Genomic DNA, 19,692 nt, shown 5'->3' on the forward strand with positions numbered 1-19,692 from the left:
CCCTATTACAAGCTTTGTTTAAAAGTGTCATTGGGAAAACCTGGATTAGGTTTCGGAATGCAAACCACTAAGGGAAAGCATTATTGTGAGAAAAGATTTGAAAGCAGATTTGTGGGAGTGGAGTTTCGAAACTCTCATGTGACATTCATCTGGGAGGATTCTGAGGAGAAATTCACAGACGCTCACTTAGGGTTCAGAGTGAAGTGTGTGTAATTGGGACTTTGTGTTACTGAGACTATTGTAGTTTAAGATGTCCGTTGTAATCTCTGTGTAATTGTTAAGATAAGGGGGAGGAACGGAGTAGCATGGTAGCACAGTGGTTAGCACTGTTGCTTCATAGCGCCAGGGTCCCAAGTTCGATTCCCGTCTTGGGTCACTGTTTGTGCGGAGTATGCATGTTCTCCCTGTGTCTGTGTGGGTTTCCTCCAGGTGCTCCTGTTTCCTCCCACAAGTCCCGAAAGACTTACTGTTAGGTGAATTGGACATTCTGAATTCTCCCTATTCTCCCTCTGTGTACCCGAACAGGTGCCGGAATGTGGCGACTAGGGGCTTTTCACAGTAACTTCATTGCAGTGTTAATGTAAGCCTACTTGTGACACTAATAAAGGTTATTATCTTGTGAGGATTATTATCTATTGGGAGTATTGTATAGCTATCATCCAATTTTGATAAATTTTATGTTTAATAAATATATTTTCCTGTTAAAACTAATTAGCAGTCCTGTAACTCGGTTCCTCTTCATTTTATTTTTAAAAAAACCTGTCGGCTATTGAGCCAGGGTTCCACTCTGGAATCTTCCCATCCAGTTATGACACCAACTGAGATTGTAATAGCATACACATATATTTTAGATTTCCAAGAATTTCATCATGACTTTTTAAAGTAGCCAATCCAGTTTGCATAAAGTGCATATCTAATTATTGTACTAAACAACACCTTGTTGATCTTTCTGCTTCTGAATATTTCATCTGTTTTTTTTAAAACTGAGAAGCAGTTTCGTCCCTTTTTGAAATGTAGGGCGGAATTATCTGATCCTGAGGCTAAGTGTTGACGCTGTCATAAACGCCATTGCGTTTCCCGACAGCATCAACATGGCCTCAGGATCAGCAATTCTGACCCATACAGGAGGCCAGCACAGCACTGGAGCAACCCACGCCACTCCAGCTGCTGATCCCGGTGTAAACTGGGCACCGTGGGGTCTGCGCATGCGCAGTTGCACCGGTGCCAACGTGCGCATGCAGAGTGGCATCGGCGCCAACACGCACATACGCAGTGGCTCACATCTCCGCCCCGGCCCCGCGCAACATGGCATAGGGCTACAGGGGCCGGCGTGGTAAAAAGGAGGCCCCCAACCCGAGAGGCCGGCCCGCCGATTGGTGGGCCTCGATCACAGGCCAGGCCGCAGCGGCGCGCCCCCCCCCCCTTGGATCAGAAACCCCACGTCCCCTCCACAGGCCGCACCTGGACCCTTCCACGCCGAGGTCCCGCCGGCTAAGAGCAGGTTAGAACGGTGCCGGCGGGAATCAGGTTTTTCGGTACGGCCGCTGGCCTATCCCGGGAAGAGAATCGCCGGGGGGGCGGGGGGGGGGGGGGGGGGGGGGGGGGGGGCTGTAGAGCGGCCCCCGGCCGGCACCGCGCCGACAACAGGGCGTCGTGGCGCGATTCGCGCCGGTCGCGGTGATTCTTCGGCCCGGCCCCGGGCTGAGATAATCCCACCTGTAGTTTTCCACTTTTTATGGTGGCTGGAGAACCTTGTGAATCCCACTCCTTTTCCAAAGAACAATTTCCTGTTTGCGGCTAATTGTTGGTCCTTCCTTATGCCAACCACCTAAGTGGCTGAGAATGTTGATGCAGTTTTGTTCACAATAGACTTCATCGATGATGAAAGTTGTATTCAAATAATGAAAATGTATGGGATGCATAGAATCTCTACAGTTCAGAAGGATGCCATTCCGCGTAACAAGTCTGCACTGACCCTCGAGAAGAGCACCCTACCTAGGCCTACTTCCCCCACCCTCTTCCCCCCCATAGCCCCGCAACCCCACCTAATCTACAAATCTTTGCACACTAAGGGGAAATTTCCACATGACCGGTCCACCTAACCTGCACATCTTTGGACTGTGGGAGGAAACTAGAACACCCGGAGGAAACCCACGCAGATTCAGGGAAAATGTACAAAGTATCGACAGGTAGTCACCCAAGGCCGGAATTGAACCTACATCCCTGGAACTGTGAGGCAGCAGTGCTACCCACTGTGCCACTCTAAATATCTAGTTATCACACAAATGTCAGCACCCCTCACTGAAATATAAATTTAGATTATGCACTCTGGTCTCTGGAATGGGACTTCAATCCATGACCATTTCATGCCGGTCCACTGGCAAATCACAATTAAATGCATGACAACCAATTATTTTTCGCTGGCTATTCATTATGGAGCTGACCACCCTAATCGTTAAAAATCCTGAATGCGACAACAGGTTTGCACCTATAAGTGCTGGTGTGAGCATAACATATTACCTACTGACAGGTTATAAGGCTACATAAAGCAGGAAAACAAAACTCACCAGTGTAATCAATGTCTTTTTTTTTAAAAAGCTCTTTGACTCAGAAACCTGTCCAATGTCTTGTCCATTGGCTCACTGTTAATTTTTGTTTGATTATACTTCTGTGAAACACTTTGGAATGTTTTACTATCGTAAAGGCGTAACATAAATGCAACTTGTTTTTGTCGTAAAATAAATACATTTTTGTTTTCAAAGAGAACATAAAGCACCTTTAGAAAAATGTGCAAGATCTGGATTTTAAAAATCAATTTAAAAAGTCAGGCAAGGGACGAGATAAAGCACTCATTATCAACCATGGTTGAATGCAGCATGCAGGAAGATGACTGAGCTCCTCATCAAACAGAGAATGACCAATTGCACAAAAGTTTTCAAATTCTTTTTACCCATCACTATTCAAAGATCAGACTAATTTGTAACATCTAGGGGACTTCGATGGCAACAGATAGGAGAAGGTCATACATAAGGTAGCTCCCGCCATGGTCTTTGTTTTTTGGACTTTTTAACCCGGTTCCCGGGGAATTTAGTTATCAAAACCGGCCCATTGTATGGGACAAGGAATTTGACGGAGAAAATGTGTCAAAATCTATGAAGAAAATTGGTGGCAAGAAGATTACAGGGGATAATCCTTTGGAGCCAGAAAGCCTGTGAAGCTCAGCAGGAGGGAAGGTGGCAGACCGAGCCTTGTGTGTGACTGCTCATATTACAGTGGAATAGCTGACTGGGGTAATGGTGCAGGTGTTTGAAAAATGTTGGCAAAGCATATTGAGGAACAGGGCAGGTGATGATGCAAACCCTTAAGCGGTCAATTGAGGAGGCACTTTTCAGAAGCTGGAAAGAACCTTGGAGGCAGTGAAGGAGCGTAGAGAGGTGCTGAAGGGTGTGGAGGTGGCATTGTCGCGGCATGGTGATCGAATCACCTTTGGAAGCTGAGAGGCTGCTGGTGGAGAAGAGGAACAAGACTTTTGAGGGGAAAGGTGGATGACTTGGAAAACAGATTCAGTATTTGTTAGGTGGGAGTAGGAAGAGAGAGAGAGGAGGGAGTTGTTTCTCTGGAAGGTTGCTTTCAGGTTTATGGAGGGGAGTGGGTGGGGGGAGAGGGGTAGGGATCTGACTGGGACTAAGGGCCTAAGTCTCGCCCTAAGGGCTGGGTTGGTGTCTGCCTTTGGCGGCTCCTGGGCCCGGGCTTACCAGCAGTGGTGACCTTTGTCTCTGGGCGGGGGGGACTTTGGGTTTCCTTGGGAAACAAAGTAGAAAGGGTGGAGAGCTTCAAGTTTTCAGGTTCCAGATCACCAACAACCAGGTCCACCCATGCCGCCACTATAGTTAAGAAAGCCCACCAACAGCTCTACTTTCTCAGAAGACTAAGGAAATTTGGCATGTCAGCTACGTCTCTCACCAACTTTTACAGATGCACCATAGAAAGCATTCCTTATAGTTGTATCACAGCTTGGTATGGATCCTGCTCTGTCCAAGACCGCAGGAAACTACAAAATGCCGTCAATGTAGTCCAATCCATCACGCTAACCAGCCTCCCATCCATTGACTCTGTCTACAATTCCTGCTGCCTCACAAAGGCAGCAAGCATAATTAAGGACCCCACGCACCCCGGGCAAACTCTCTTCCACCTTCTTCTGTCAGAAAAAAAGATACAACAGTTTGAGGTCACGTACCAACCGACTCAAGAACAGCTTCTTCCCTGCTGCCATCAGACTTTTGAATGGACCTACCTTGTATTAAGTTGATCTTTTCTCTACACCCTAGCTATGACTGTAACATTACATTCTGCTGTCTCTCCTTCCTTACCTATACGGAACATTACCTGTACGGTATGCATTGTTTGTACAGCATGCAAGAAACAATACTTTTCACTGCATACTAATAACCTTTTTTATTGTCGCAAGTATGAAGTTACTGTGAAAAGCCCCTATTCGCCACATTCTGGTGCCTGTTCGGGTACGGGAATTGATCCCGCGCTCCTGGCCTTGTTCTGCATCACAAACCAGCTGTCTAGCCAACTGAGCTAAACCAGCCCATACTAAAACATGTGACAATAATAAATCAAATCAAAATCTTTTTTATTTAAGGGTAAATGGTATTTTGTTTGGTATGGATTTGTTTATTTTGTGTTTTATAAAATGAAAACTTTAGGAAAAATATATTTTTTAAAATTTGTAACATCTGACTGAGCAGAAAAATTATACTACTGAAAAGAAGAGGAAACCAAGCAACTAAAAGTTGAATCTTGCTACCCACTAATAGAATCATTTCAAAAGCGCTAAATGCTGTCTTCGGTTCTGTTAGCACCTTCAAACCCAGCTGAAGCAATATTTGTATTGTATGTCTCCTCACTGAGGCGAATGCTGATTCTCATCTCTCTTGCACACACTTCTCTTCCCCCCCCCCCCCGCCATCTTCCATCTTCTCTCCAATATTGTCAGTATTCCCTTCCCTTCTTCCTGCCACACTCTTCCCACTCAACTCCCTTTATCCCTCCATGCTTTCCTAACCCATTCTACCACCTTCTCTTCCCTTGCCTTGGAATTAGACAAAATACTTTCTAATGTAAATATATGTTTATTATCTCATTGGTTAGATTAATCATTTATTGTTTACTTAATAAATTCACTTAATATTTTAACCTAATAAAAAATGATGGGTGGCATTTACCGGCTGTACATGCCGGCGGGAAATTCCGGTCCCACACCGGCACACTGGTTTCCCGGCGATGAGGGGTACTGTCACCTGAAATCCCGTTGACAACGCCGGTGTCAGTAAATCCCGCTGGCGGGCTGCCTCCACTGCTGAAAAACACATGGCGGGGTGGTAGCTAAATCGGCCCAACATATTTTAAATTATGCCCTCCTGCTTTCGAAGATTCAGTGAGATTTCATTGAGACATATAATATATAATGTAAAGGAGCCTCTAGGCAACAGTGATCATAACTGAATGGGAATTTCTATTGTGTTTGGAGGTGAGAAATGTGGATCTAAGTATTCAAATACAAAAAGTGACATTGTGACTAAGTTTGCATATATCTATTTTGAGGTGTGGATGGCAGAACAAAAAATATCATATGACAAAAAGAAACAAGAAGAACTAATGCAACAGTATGTGAAAGAGCAAGAAGTATATGATAACAGGTATGAAACTATCTGTTTTATTTTTGTTTTGATGTATTTTATTAATGCAAACAAATATTTTGATTTTACTCTTGAGGCTTTCCATCTCTCTTTCTGCCCTTTATCCAACACAATTTTATTTATCTGAAACGGATGTTTTCTGTTGGCTAAAATATGTGTCTTTACACATGGTAAATATATGCAAAAAGGAAAACATAGCCTCTGATGTAATTCCTGCCATTTGTACTTTTGGAACAGAGGTCACAAGGGTCCTGTTACCAGAGGAGACCTAGCATGGAAATTGAGAGACGTGTACAACTGTTCAGTGCAGCTGTATACAAATCCCAATCATGAAACTGAAAGACCCTCTTTCTACCTCACCATCTACCCAGGTGGTCAGGAAGCATTCTCCCATATGTAAATATTAGGTTAAAGTGATGTACTTAAAACATTGATGGGCAACCTGGGTTAGTGAGTGGGGCCGCATGAGTGGTCCTTCTTCTTCTAAGTGCACCACAAAACTGAAATAAGGCTTGTTCACGAGCCAAAGTTATAACGTATAACTTTCTATAAGTTATAGAAAATGCTTAATCATTTTATTAATTGAACTATCATCAACTTCAGATGGTAAAAACAAACAAAATATTTACACTTTGGAGTAAATTTGCACAGGGAGCACGTGGCCTTCACCCACCATGTTGTGTGCAATCAGCATTCCTCACTCGACTTGCCCTTACTTTGCCTGCGTATCACTTCATTCATACCAGTAGGAAACAACTCGTGGACAGGATATCAGTGGGATGTGGCAATCCTGCATGTAGGCAACAGTCAGCAAAATGTCTCACGGGCTGCACTCAGAACCCAGATGGGTCACATGTCGTCCCCAGTCCACAGGTGGACCACCACTGACTTAAAATGAAAGAGTTTATACAGGTCTAAAATCCTTCTTTTTACCTATTTGGGTGCAGACAGAATTGATGTGTTAATGAACCAGGTATCCTTACTATTTTGCACAGAGTCAGTTTTAATTTGGCACCCAATATCCTCTGCGAAATCCAGCAAAACAGCAGGCTGAAAATGAGATTAACAAATTCCAACATAGCAAAGCAGGGACTACAAATCAAATTTAAAATATTGTGCAGAAAGCAAAGTAAAGATTGGGACATACACTTGTTGTTAAAGGAAAAACATAAATCTGTTTATTATTTATGAAAATCTACAATTTTGAAATATTCTGAGGGAATGAATGAATTTTTCAGGGCTAGAGAGGCTGTTTAGTAGCAACTTTGATTTGGTACGCTATTAAGTGCTCTCATATCTGATAAGCAATGATAAACATTTTAATTGGTTTAGTTTTTACAGCCAGAATCTTGTGTAAATATTTGACACTTACAACATCAGTCTTTCTAATTGTGCCATCTTTGAAGACTTCATCTTGTGGAAGAACAGGATATTGCTGACATCAACCTTTGAATTGCCATGTTAAACTCTGCATCTGCAAATACCCGAAGCTGTTGTCAGTTTTACCACATAATAACGGCAAGCACTGACAGCCTTGCTATCATTACTATCCCTGATTCTGGACCATTATCTCACTTCAGACTACCAGCAGGCTGCTACAACAAAAGCCAAGTACTCTGCAGATGCTGGAAATTTGAAATAAAAACAAATGCTGGAAAAACCCAGCAGGTCTGGCAGCATCTGTGGAGAGAGAAGCAGAGTTAATGTTTTGAGTCTGTATGATTTCAAAGCTGAAGAGAGGTAGAAATGTGATGGGTTTTATATTGTTGAAGAGCGAGACTGGTGCAAATTAAGAGGTAAGGAATAGATAAGAGCGAAGGAGAGATGCGATCAAGATGCAATGGATGGATAACAGGAAGTGGTAGTGATAGTATTGAAGTGCCTGCTAATAGTCATATAGCCAAATATGTTAATAGGTCTCCTACGTCAGACTCCTGTTCATTGACTACGGCTCTGCCTTATCCAAACTCCAAAACCTAAGACTTGGCTCCCCCCTCGGCACCTGGATTTTCGACTTCATGACCCACAGATCGCAATCAGTAAAGAAAAACAACGACACCTCCACGAAACCTGGGCCCCGCAAGGCTGTGTACTTAGCCCCCTACTATACACACAATACTGGCAAAATTTGGCTCCAACTCCATGGACATGTTTGCTGATGACACAAAATTGCCGGAGCTGCAGACGGGAGCGGGGGAAGATGTTTTAATCTTTGCTTCGCTGATTACTCTTAGGCGGGTCCTGCTGGGGTGGAAGTTAGCTTTTCCACCCTGTACCTCGGTGTGGCTGGGGATCTGTTGGAGTTCCTGTATTTGGAGGTGGTCAATTTTGTTTTGGGGGGGATGGTGCAAGTGAGGGGTACCACAAGAACATAAGAACTAGGAGCAGGAGTAGGCCATCTGGTCCTTCAAGCCTGCTCTGCCATTCAATGAGATCATGCCTGATCTTTTGTGGACTCAGCTCCACTTTCCAGCCCGAACACCATAACTCTTTGTTCCTTTATTCTTCAAAAAACTATCTATCTTGAAAACATTTAATGAAGGAGCCTCAACTGCTTCACTGGGCTGGGAATTCCATAGATTCACAACCCTTTGGTTGAAGAAGTTCCTCCTAAAATCAGTCCTAAATCTACTTCCCCTTATTTTGCGGCTATGCCCCCTAGTTCTGCTTTCACCCGCCAGTGCAAATAACTTGCCCGCATGTATTCTATCTATTCCCTTCATAATTTTATATGTTTCTATAAGATCCCCCTGCAGCCTTCTAAATTCCAACGAGTACAGTCCCAATCTACTCAACCTCTCCTCGCAATCCAACCCCTTAACTCTGGGATTATCCTAGTGAATCTCCTCGGCACACCCTCCAGCGCCAGTATGTCCTTTATCAGGTAAGGAGACCAAAACTGAACACAATACCCCAGGTGTGGCCTCACAAACACCTTATAGAGTTGCAGCATAACCTCCCTAGTCTTAAACCACATCCCTCTAGCAATGAAGGACGAAACTCTATTTGCCTTCTTAATCATCTGTTGCACCTGTAGCCAACTTTTTGCGACTCATGCACTAGGACACCCAGGTCCCTCTGCACAGCAGCATGTTTTAATATTTTATCATTTAGATAATCCCTTTTGCTGTTATTCCTACCAAAATGCATAACCTCACATTTGTCAACATTGTATTACATCAGCCAGACCCTAGCCCATTCACTTAACCTATCCAAATCCCTCTGCAGACTTCCAGTATCCTCTGCACTTTTGCTTTACCACTCATCTTAGTGTCATCTGCAAACTTGGACACATTGCACTTGGTCCCCAACTCCAAATCATCTATGTAAATTGTGAACAATTGTGGGCCCAACACTGATCCCTGAGGGACACCACTGGCTACTGATTGCCAACCAGAGAAACATCCATTAATCCCCACTCTTTGCTTTCTGTTAATTAACCAATTCGCTACTACTTTACCCTTAACGCCATGCATCATTATCTTATGCAGCAACCTTTTGTGTGGCACCTTGTCAAAAGATTTCTGGAAATCAAGATATACCACAGCCATTGGCTCCCTGTTGTCTACTGCTCTGGTAATGTCCTCAAAAAATTTCACTAAATTAGTTAGGCACAACTTGCCCTTTTTGAACCCATGCTGCGGCTGCCCAATGGGACAATTTCCATCCAGATGCCTCGCTATTTCTTCCTTGATGATAGATTCTAGCATCTTCCCGACTACCGGAGTTTTAAAAAAAATGTTTTTAATTGAATTTTTGCACAGAGTATATTTTGCCGTTTTGTACACAGGATATGATATATCTATATATGTAAGTAGGCATCCGATCGTGCCGGTGAGGCTCTTCTGGAGGGCAATCCTTGAGTGGGTCAGGTGCCGGTGTTTCCCCTCGCTTCTCCCGGTCGGATTTCGCCGCCTTTGTCTTCTCGTGCACGCTGCCACTTCATCCGGCCCTCCCGTCCTCCACCTGTGTTCTCCCTTTTCTCTGTTCCTCTGGATGTCAGGTTGGTTAATGTCTCCCCCCCCCCCCCCCCCCCCCCCCCCACCACCACCACCACCACCTCCCTGGCACTCTGTTGTAGACTGAATTGTTCTCCCCCTCCCCGCCCCCCCTCTTCTATCTCTCCCCTCATGCTTTGGCTGCTTTCCCCTGGTTCCTGGCGACCTGGCTCCTTGTTTGTTGGCCACAAACAAGTCCCGGAACAATCGGGTGAATAGCTCCCACTTTCTGTGGAAGCCGTCGTCTGACCCTCGGAAGGCAAATTTAATTTTGTCCATTTGGAGGGATTCCAAGAGATCGGACAGCCAGTCTGCAGCTTTGGGTGGTGCTGCTGACCGCCAGCCGAACAGGATTCTACGTCGGGCGATCAGGGAGGCAAAGGATAGGGCATCTGTCCTCCTCCACAGAAATAGATCTGGCTGGTCCGAAACCCCGAAGACCGACACTTTCGGGCATGGCTCCACCCTCACCCCCACCACTTTGGACATAGCCTCGAAGAAGGCTGTCCAGTACTCCACAAGTCTGAGGCAGGAACAGAACATGTGGGCGTAGTTGGCTGGGCCTCCTTGGCACTGTTCACATCTATCCTCCACCTCCGGGAAGAACCTACTCATGCGGGTTCTTGTTAAGTGGGCTTTATGTACCACTTTTAATTCCGTCAGGCTGAGCCTTGCGCAGGTGGAGGTGGAATTGACCCTATGCAGTGCTTCGCTCCGGAGTCCCCCCCCCATACGAACGACATGATTAGTTTGTCTACTGCTTGGAAAAAGGCTTTGGGGTGTCGATCGGGATGGCTCTGAATAGGAAGAGGTACCTGGGAAGCACGTTCATTTTGATCGTTTGTACTCTCCCCGCAAGGGAGAGTGGGAGTGTGTTTTATCTTTGCAGGTCCTTTTTTACTTCCTCTGTCAGACCAGTGAGGTTCCATTTGTGGATCCCTTTCCAGTCGTCGGCTATTTGGATCCCCAGGTAGCGGAATTTGAGTCAGGCTTAGAAATAGAAATAGAAAAATACAGCACAGAACAGGCCCTTCGGCCCACGATGTTGTGCCGAACTTTTGTTCTAGGTTAATCATAGAATTTTGGACACTAAGGGCAATTTATCATGGCCAATCCACCCAACCTGCACATCTTTGGACTGTGGGAGGAAACCGGAGTACCCGGAGGAAACCCACGCGCACACGGGGAGGATGTGCAGACTCCACACAGACAGTGACCCAAGTCGAAATCGAACTTGGGACCCTGGAGCTGTGAAGCAATTGTGCTATCCACAATGCTACCGTGCTTCCCTTGAGAAGAAATTAATCTACACTCCATTATTCTACCCTAATCCATGTACCTATCCAATAGCCGCTTAAAGGTCCCTAACGTTTCCGAATCAACTACTTCCACAGGCAGTGCATTCCATGCCCCCACTACTCTCTGGGTAAAGAACCTACCTCTGATATCCCCCTATATCTTCCACCATTTACCTTAAATTTATGTCCCCTTGTAATGGTTTGTTCCACCTGGGGAAAAAGTCTCTGACTGTCTACTCTATCTTTTCCCCTGATCATCTTATAAACCTCTATCAAGTCGCCGCTCATCCTTCTCCGTTCTAATGAGAAAAGGCCTAGCACCCTCAACCTTTCCTCGTAAGACCTACTCTCCATTCCAGGCAACATCCTGGTAAATCTCCTTTACACCTTTTCCAAAGCTTCCACATCCTTCCTAAAATGAGGTGACCAGAACTGCACACAGTACTCCAAATGTGGCCTGACCAAGGTTTTGTACAGCTGCATCTTCACCTCATGGCTCTTAAATTCAATCCCTCTACTAATGAACGCTAGCACACCATAGGCCTTCTTCACAGCTCTATCCACTTGAGTGGCAACTTTCAAAGATCTATGAACATAGACCCCAAGATTTCTCTGCTCCTTTACATTGCCAAGAACCCTACCGTTCACCCTGTATTCCGCATTCATATTTGTCCTTCCAAAATGGACAACCTCACACTTGTCAGGGTTAAACTCCATCTGCCACTTCTCAGCCCAGCTCTGCATCCTATCTATGTCTCTTTGAAGCTGACAACAGCCCTCCTCACTATCCACAACTCCACCAATCTTCGTATCATCTGCAAACTTACTGACCGACCCTTCAACTCCCACCTACTTGTGGGTGTACCGGGAAGATCTCGCCTTTGCTCATGTTGAGTTTGTAGCCCGAGAAGGCGCCAAACTCTTTCAGGAGCACGATGATTCCGTCCATGCTGCTTTGTGGTCCGAGATGTAGAGGAGCAGGTCATCTGCATAGAGTGAGACTCTGTACTCTCTGCCACCCCTTCGGATCTCCCTCTAGCTTTTTTGCCGCTCAGAGCGCAATTGCTAGGGCGAACAGCAGCGGGGACAGTGGGCATCCTTGTCTGGTGCCCCTGTGCAGCTGGAAGTATCAGGAGTTGGTGTTGTTTGTCTGTACGCTCGCCATGGGAGCGTTGTATAGGAGTGTTCCAAGCCCAAACCGCTCCAGTACCTCTGAGGTATTTCCATTCGACTCTGTCGAAGGCCTTCTCTAATTCGAGGGAGACGATCACCTCTGGTGTTCTCTCCCCGGAGGGGGTCATTATCACGTTCAGCAGGCCCCTGATGTTGGAGGTAAGCTGTCTACCTTTGACAAAGCCCATCTGGTCTTCTGCGACCACCTCTGGCATGCAGTCTTCTAGCCTTTTGGCTAGAATCTTGGCCAGTATTTCCCTCCCTAGCTCTTCGCACTTTGAAAGCGATGATTTCCCCTCTTAGTAGGGCCTTTAGCGCTTCCCAGAACATGGAGGGCGAGACCTCCCCGTTCTGATTGTTCTCCATGTATTCTGCTATGGCCCGCGATATCTTTTCATTGAAGGCCTTGTCGGCTAGTCGGGCAACGTCCAACCTCCATGTGGGGCGTTGGGCCCTGCCGTTTCCAGCCTCACGTCCATGTAGTGTGGAGCGTGGTCTGATAGCACAATTGCGGAGTATTCCACTTTGTCTATCCCCGGAAGCACCTTTTTCCCCACCACAAAGAAGTCAATTCTGGTTAATACGTTGTGTACTGGGGAGAAGAAGGAAATCGCCTTCTCCCCTGGGTGGGTAAACCTCCAGGGGTCCACCGCTCCCATCTGCTCCATAAAGTGACTGAATTCCCTTGCCATGTTTGCGGTGCCATGGTCTTCTTGAAGAAGCTTGGGTCGTCCCAGTTGGGCGGGTACACGTTAACTAGTACAACCGGTGACCCATCCAGGGCCCCGCTGACCATGACGTACCGTCTCCCTGGGTCCGCAACTGTCTTTGTCGCCGTAAACATCGTCCATTTGCTGATCAATATTGCCACCCCCCTGGCCCTCGTCCCGTAACAGGAATGGTAGGCCTGTCCCACCCAGTCTTTTCTTACCCGCTGTCGGTCCTGCTCTCTCGGGTGCGTCTCTTGGAGGAAGATTATGTCTGCCTTCATGTTTCTTAGGTGGGTGAGGACTCTGGATCTTTTCATTGGGCCGTTGAGTCCCTTTACATTCCAGGTGACTATCCTGGTGGGGGGCTTCTGCCCCCTCGCTCCTGTGGGATTAACCATATTCATCTGGTGAACGTGCCCCTGCCCTCCGGGGTTCCCCCTTGTTCGGGCGCCGTCCTGGATGGTGTCGGTCACTGCTCTCTCCATGCGGTCGGGTCCCTGCGCTCCGGGGCTTCCCTCCGTCCAGGGGGCCCCCGCCATGGTCGCCCGCTGTGCGGCCACCATGCGGGTAGCCCCATTCACTTTGGGGTTTCCCTTCGTCCACAGGCTGTACTGGGTGGATGCTTGCAGCGATTCCTTGTTCCGAGCCCTTGTTTGCTGCACTCTGTAGCCCTATTGCTGTTCCTTTTCTAGCCTTGTTTGTCCCTCTGTCCCTGTGTTCCGTCCCCCGTGCCCTCCCCCCCCCAGTCCCTCCCTTTCTCCCCCCTCCCGTATGTCCCTCCTCTCTCCCTCTTTCCCCTGCTCCAGTCCCCATTTGCCCTCCCGCCTCTGGTGAGTGGTCCCACCCGCCCTCTGCCTGGCACCGTCCCCTCTGTTGGGGTCACGCTGTGGCTCTGCTGTTTTGCATGTCCCCGGTGCTAGCTTTCTTGCTAGTGCGGGGACCGCCCCCCCCCCCCCCCCCCCCCCCCCCCCCCCCCCACACCACACCTCTAGGGAGTTACTGTCTTGCTTCTCCCCTGCCCAGCCTCTGCGTTTTTTCGCCCACTCTTTCCCCGCCCTACCCTGCGCTCCCCCTGTTTGCTCACCCTTCTCCGCTACTCTCATACCCTTGTGCTGGGACCTGGTTTCCCACCTGCGCCGGTTCGTTGAGTAGTGGTTTGCTTTTTGTTCAGGGTGCGCTTGCCATGTTGGTGGTGAGGGCGGCGGCGGGGATGTGAGAAAATACTCTCTTTCTTAGTATGTGACCCAGAGTTTCGCTGGGTACAGCACCTTGTTCCTGTGAAGGGCTGCTTTTGCTCTATTGAATTCGGCCCATCTCCTGGCGAGGTCTGCCCCCATGTCTTCATACACTCTAATGAGGTGCCCTTCCCATCTGCAGGTTCTGTTTTGCCTGGCCCAGCGCAGGATTGTTTCCCTGTCTTTGTACCGGTGCAGTTTGGCTATAACTGCCCTCAGGTGTTCCCCCGCCCTGGGTTTTCGGGCACAGCAACTGCTGCGCCCTGTCCATTTCTGGTGGGTTGGGGAATGTTTCCCTCCCCACTAAGTTGCCCAGCATCTCCTCCACGTAGGCCGTGGGGTTTCTACCCTCTATCCCCTCTGGTAGGCCCACTATCCTGATATTTTGTCGTCTTGAGCGGTTTTCTTGATCGTCCACTCTGCCCTTCAGGCTCCCCTGCATTGTGCCCAGTCTTGCCACCACCTTCTCCAAGGCCGTGATCCAGTCGCTCATGTCAGTCGCAGCCCTCTCCAGCTCCTTGATGGTCGCCTTTTGGGTTTCCAGTTTCTCCTCCTGGGCTTCCAATTTCTTCTCTAGTCTGCCCAGGACGAGCTGCACCTCCGCCAGGGCCTTGGCCATTGCTGTCTGTACTGCGGCCTCTATGTCTGCTTTGGTCCCTGCCTTGCTTTCTTCCAGTTCCCCTCTGGCCCAGGGGGAAAAAGCTCCTGTTTGCCCAGTTCTGTTAGTTGTGGCGAGGCTTCCATCCCGCTGCTTCGTGTGCCAATTAGCTCGCCTAAGTGGGCTCATGTATTGCCCCGTTTGCTCTTGGTGCCCTTTCTCCCTCTGCTTTAGCACCCTTCTGGCATTTTTTCCCCTTTCCCCCTTATTCTCCCCCTTATTCTCCTCTTCCCCTTTTTTTCTCTCCTCCCCCTCCCTCTGAGGAGACTCTTTTCAGGTAAGTTTGGTTTTCTTTTTTGAGAAGCATAGGAGAGGGAGTGTTCTGTCCCTTTAACAGTTTTCTTTTTCTAAGTCTTTCTTCTCTTTGTTTTTTTTCTTTTTCCCCCCTCAGAAAGAGGGAGTTTTTGTTTTCTCCTCCTCCTCCCCCCCCAACCACCACCACTCCCTCCCCCCCCCCCCCCCACCACCACCACTCACCCTGGAACCAGAGAGAGAGAAAGGCTTCTTGGGCCGGGAGTCCTCCTTTGTTCCGCCGCTGCCTGCCTTGTGGTGGTTGCCGCCGGTGGGGGAGTCGGGCCTCGCTGCTGACTCGCACCCTGCTTTGGCTCAGGCCGCCACTCCTCCTGCCCCGCGCTTCGCTGCCCCACGTTGTTGTCCCGTTCCCTCCTCCTGCCTACGTTCTGCTGTGTGGGGGAGGGGTGGCTCAGTCAGTCGGGCCGGCTTGCAGGCCCAGGCTCCGCTGTGCCATCTCTGTTCGGGGAGGGGGGTGGGCAACTCTCTCCGGTTGCCGGCCTCCTCTCCATCTCCCGGGGGGGGGGGGGGGGGGGGTTCTCTCCTCGTGCTTCTCCTGCTGCTCACTCCGTTCCTGAGCACCTGGGTCTCCAGCCCCGCTCCACCTCGGAGACCGGGTCTCTCCTCATCCTTCTCTCCTGCTGTGCAGGGGCCCAGTCGGCCTAGCTTGCGCACCCGGGTGCGCATTCTTCGTGGGGGGAACGGGACGCGACTGTGTTTGCGCCCCCCCCCCCCTCCAGAGCTCCTCTATGTGTGACCGCTCTCCTCCGTTGCCGGACCCAACTACCGAAGTTAAGCTCACTGGCCTATAATTACCCACTTTCTGCCCACCTCCTTTTTTAAACAGTGGTGTCGCGTTTGCTAATTTGCAATCAGCCGGGACCACCCGAGAGTCTAGTGAATTTTGGTAAATTATCACGAGTGCATTTGCAATTTCCCTAGCCATCTCTTTTAGTACCCTGGGATGCATTCCATCAGGGCCAGGAGACTTGTCTACCTTTAGCCCCAGTAGCTTGCCCATCACTACCTCCTTAGTGGTAACATTCATCTCAATGTCCTCACCTGTCATCGCCTCATTTCCATCAGTTACTAGCATGTTATTTGTGCCTTCCACTGTGAAGACCGACCGAAAAAACCTGTTCAGTTCTTCACCTATTTCCTGATCTCCCATTATTAAATCTCCCTTCTCATTCTCTAAAGGACTAATATTTGCCTTAGCCGCTCTTTTTTGTTTCATATATTTGTAGAAACTTTTACTATCTGTTTTTATATTCTGAGCAAATTTACTCTCATAATCTATCTTACTCTTCTTTATAGCTTTTTTAGTAGCTTTCTGCTGCCCCCTAAAGATTTCCCAATCCTCTAGTCTCCACTAATCTTTGCCACTTTGTATGCTTTTTCCTTCAATTTGATACTCTCCCTTATTTCCTTAGATATCCACGGTCGATTTTCCCTCTCTCTTTGTCCTTTTTGTTGGTATAAACACTTGCTGAGCACTGTGAAAAATCGCTTGGGAGGTTCTCCACTGTTCCTCAACTGTTTCACCATAAAGTCTTTGCTCCCAGTCTACCGTAGTCAGCTCTTCTCTCATCCCATTGTAATCTCTTTTGTTTAAGCACAAAACACTAATGTTTTTACCTTCTCACCCTCCGTCTGTATTTTAAATTCCACCGTATTGTGATCGCTCCTTCCGAGAGGATCCTTTACAATGAGATCATTAATCAATCTTGTCACATTACACAGGACCAGACCTAGGATCGCTTGTTCCCTCATAGGTTCCATTACATAAGAGATGGGGTTTGTTTTTATTACATTTTAAAGAGTTGGTTAACATCAGCTGCTAACGGGTGGGGTGCAAAGGGGGTTTTTATGCTTGGGAGATGGAGGAGGGGGGGGTGGGGGGGTTGGGGTTTGTGTTTTTTGCTTTATGTTAAAATATTAAAAACTAGAATAAAAATTTTTTTTTAACAGATCATGACTGATGTGATTACAACCTAAACTCCACATTCCCATGACATCCCCAATAATCTTTCATCCCCTTGCTGAAGGGGAATCATCAAAGAATCTATCTACTTCAGTCTTAAAAATATTCAAAGAGTCTGGTTCCACTGTCTTTTGCGGAAGAGCGTTCCAAATACTCTCAGCCCTCTGAATGACAAAAGTTACTTTGTCTCTGTCTGAAATGGGCAACCCCTTATTTTTAAGTAGTGATCCCAAGTTTAAAATTCTCCCACAAGGGAAAACATCCTTTCTCCATCCACCCTGTAAGAACCCTAACGATCTGTTATGTTTCAATCAAGCCACTTCATACTCTTCTAAACTCCAGTGGATACAAGTTATCTAAACATTTCTTATAAAACAATTCATCTATTCCAGATATTAGTCTAGTAGATCTTCTCTGAACGGCTTCTGATACATTTACATCCTTCCTTTAAGAAGGAGACCAATACTGTACACAGTCCTCCAGATGTGGTCTCATCAATGCCCTCTATAACTGAAACATAACTCACAACTTTTTGTTTTCAGTCCCACTTGCAATAAACAATAATCTTCTATTAGCTTTTCTAATTACTTGCTGAATCTGCATAGCAACCTTTTGTGATTCATGCACTAGGATACTCAAATCCCTCTCCACCTAAGCTCTGCAATCTCTCACCATTTAGGTAATTATGCTTTTTTATTCTTCCTCCCAAAAAGGACAATTTCACATTTTTCCACATTATATTCCATTCACCAGATCATCGCCCACCTACTTAACCTATATATGACCATTTGTAACCTCCTTTATGACCTCTTCACAACTTAATTTCCTACCTATCTTTGTGTCATCAGAAAATTTAACAACCATACCTTCGGTCCCTTTTTCTAAGTCATTTACGTGAATTGTAAAACGTTGAGGCCGCAATACCGATCCTGGTGGCACGTAATGTTAATGTTGCATCTTGCCATCCAGGAAATTACCATTAATTCTGTTTCCTGTTAGCTAGCCAATTTTCTTTCTATGCCAGTATGTTACCCTCTATACTATGTATTTTTGTTTTCCACAATAACCTTTCATTTGATTTTGATTTGATTTGATTGATTTGATTTGATTTATTGTCACACGTACCGAAGTACAGTGAAAAATATTTTTCTGCGGCCGAGGGAACGTACACAGTACATATATAGTAGACCAAAGAATAGTCAACAGAGAACATTGACAAATGGTACATCGACAAACAGTGATTGGTTGCAGTGAGGAACAAGGGGCCAAACAAAGCAAATACATGAGCAAGAACAGCACAGGGCGCATGAATAGTGTTCTTACATGGAACGGATCAGTCCGAGGGGGAGTCGTTGAGGAGTTTTGAAGCTGTGGGGAAGAAGTTGTTCCTATGTGTGGATGTGCGAGTCTTCAGACTTCTGTACCTTCTGCCTGATGGAAGGGTCTGGAAGAAGGCAATGCCTGGGTTGGAGGGGTCTCTGATAATGCTGTCTGCCTCCCTGAGGCAGCGGGAGGTGTATACAGAATCAATGTGGGGGAGGCAAGCTTGTGTGATGCGTTGGGCTGAGTTCACCACACTACAGTTTCTTGCGATCTTGGACTGAGCAGTTGCCGTACCAAGCTGTGATGCAGCCGGATAGGATGTTCTCTATCGCACATCTGTAGAAGTTTGTTAGAGTCGATGCAGACATGCCAAATTTCTTTCGTTTCCGTAGAAAGTAGAGACCTTGTTGGACTTTCTTGACATGTGGCACCTTATCCAAATGCACTGCTATAATGTCCTTAATAATAGCTTCTAAATTTTCCCCAGACATATGGTAAGCTAACTAACTTGTAGTTCATCACTTTCTGTTTCCCTTCATTTTTGAATAAAGGAGTTACATTTGCTATTTTCTAATGAAATGGAAAGTTCCTCAAATCTAGGGAATTTTGGAAAATCAACAATGTCACCACCATTTATTTTAAGACCCAAGGACTTGTGAGCCTTGCAGCTCCAGCAATTTGTTTAGTTCCACTTCCTTGGTGATTGTAATTTCCTAGAGTTCCTCCCACCTTTCTATTTCCTGATGTACAGCTATTTCTGGGAGATTATTTATATCCCCTATAGTAAAGACTGATGCAAAATATCCATTCAATTCATCTGTCATTTCCTTATTTTCCCATTTTAATTCCCAGTACCTACTTTTTATGGGACTAATGCTCACTGTTAACTATTTTCTTTTAAAATTATCTATAGAAATTCTTAGGGGAGATTTTTACAGCCCCTCTCACTGGCAGGATCTTTCAGACCTGCCGAAGTCAATAAACTTTTGAATGGCTTGTCCATATTTTATGACCCTGCCCCCTCCTCTTGGAATTTTTCTTTCTCGGTGTAAAAGCAATTCTCTACTGAATTTTGAAATATCCCCTTAAATGTCTGCCACTGTATCTCTATTGACCTATCCCTTAACCTAATTTTCCAGTTCACTTTAGCTAGCTCTGCTTTCCTACCCTCATAATTGTCATTTAAGTTTTAAATACCAGTCTTTGACCCACTCTTCTCTTCCTCAAACTGATTGCTGCTACCTTGGGGTGCCTTCACTGAGGTCCAAAATTAATCCTATGTTTAAGCACAATACCAATAGCATATCCTGCTCT

General features: G+C 46.7%; 1 protein-coding gene across 1 annotated transcript in view; it reads left to right on the top strand.

The window, feature by feature from the left end:
- cir1 (corepressor interacting with RBPJ, CIR1) overlaps positions 1–19,692 on the top strand; it is an 82,613-nt gene that overhangs the window by 5,424 nt on the left and 57,497 nt on the right. Inside the window, exon 2 of the mRNA XM_038789381.1 lies at positions 5,614–5,708. Coding sequence (XP_038645309.1) covers positions 5,614–5,708 — 95 coding nt within the window. The remainder of the gene's footprint in view (positions 1–5,613; positions 5,709–19,692) is intronic.

This window comes from Scyliorhinus canicula, chromosome 2 (genome assembly GCF_902713615.1).
Source record: "Scyliorhinus canicula chromosome 2, sScyCan1.1, whole genome shotgun sequence".
Taxonomy (NCBI): Eukaryota; Metazoa; Chordata; class Chondrichthyes; order Carcharhiniformes; family Scyliorhinidae; genus Scyliorhinus; species Scyliorhinus canicula.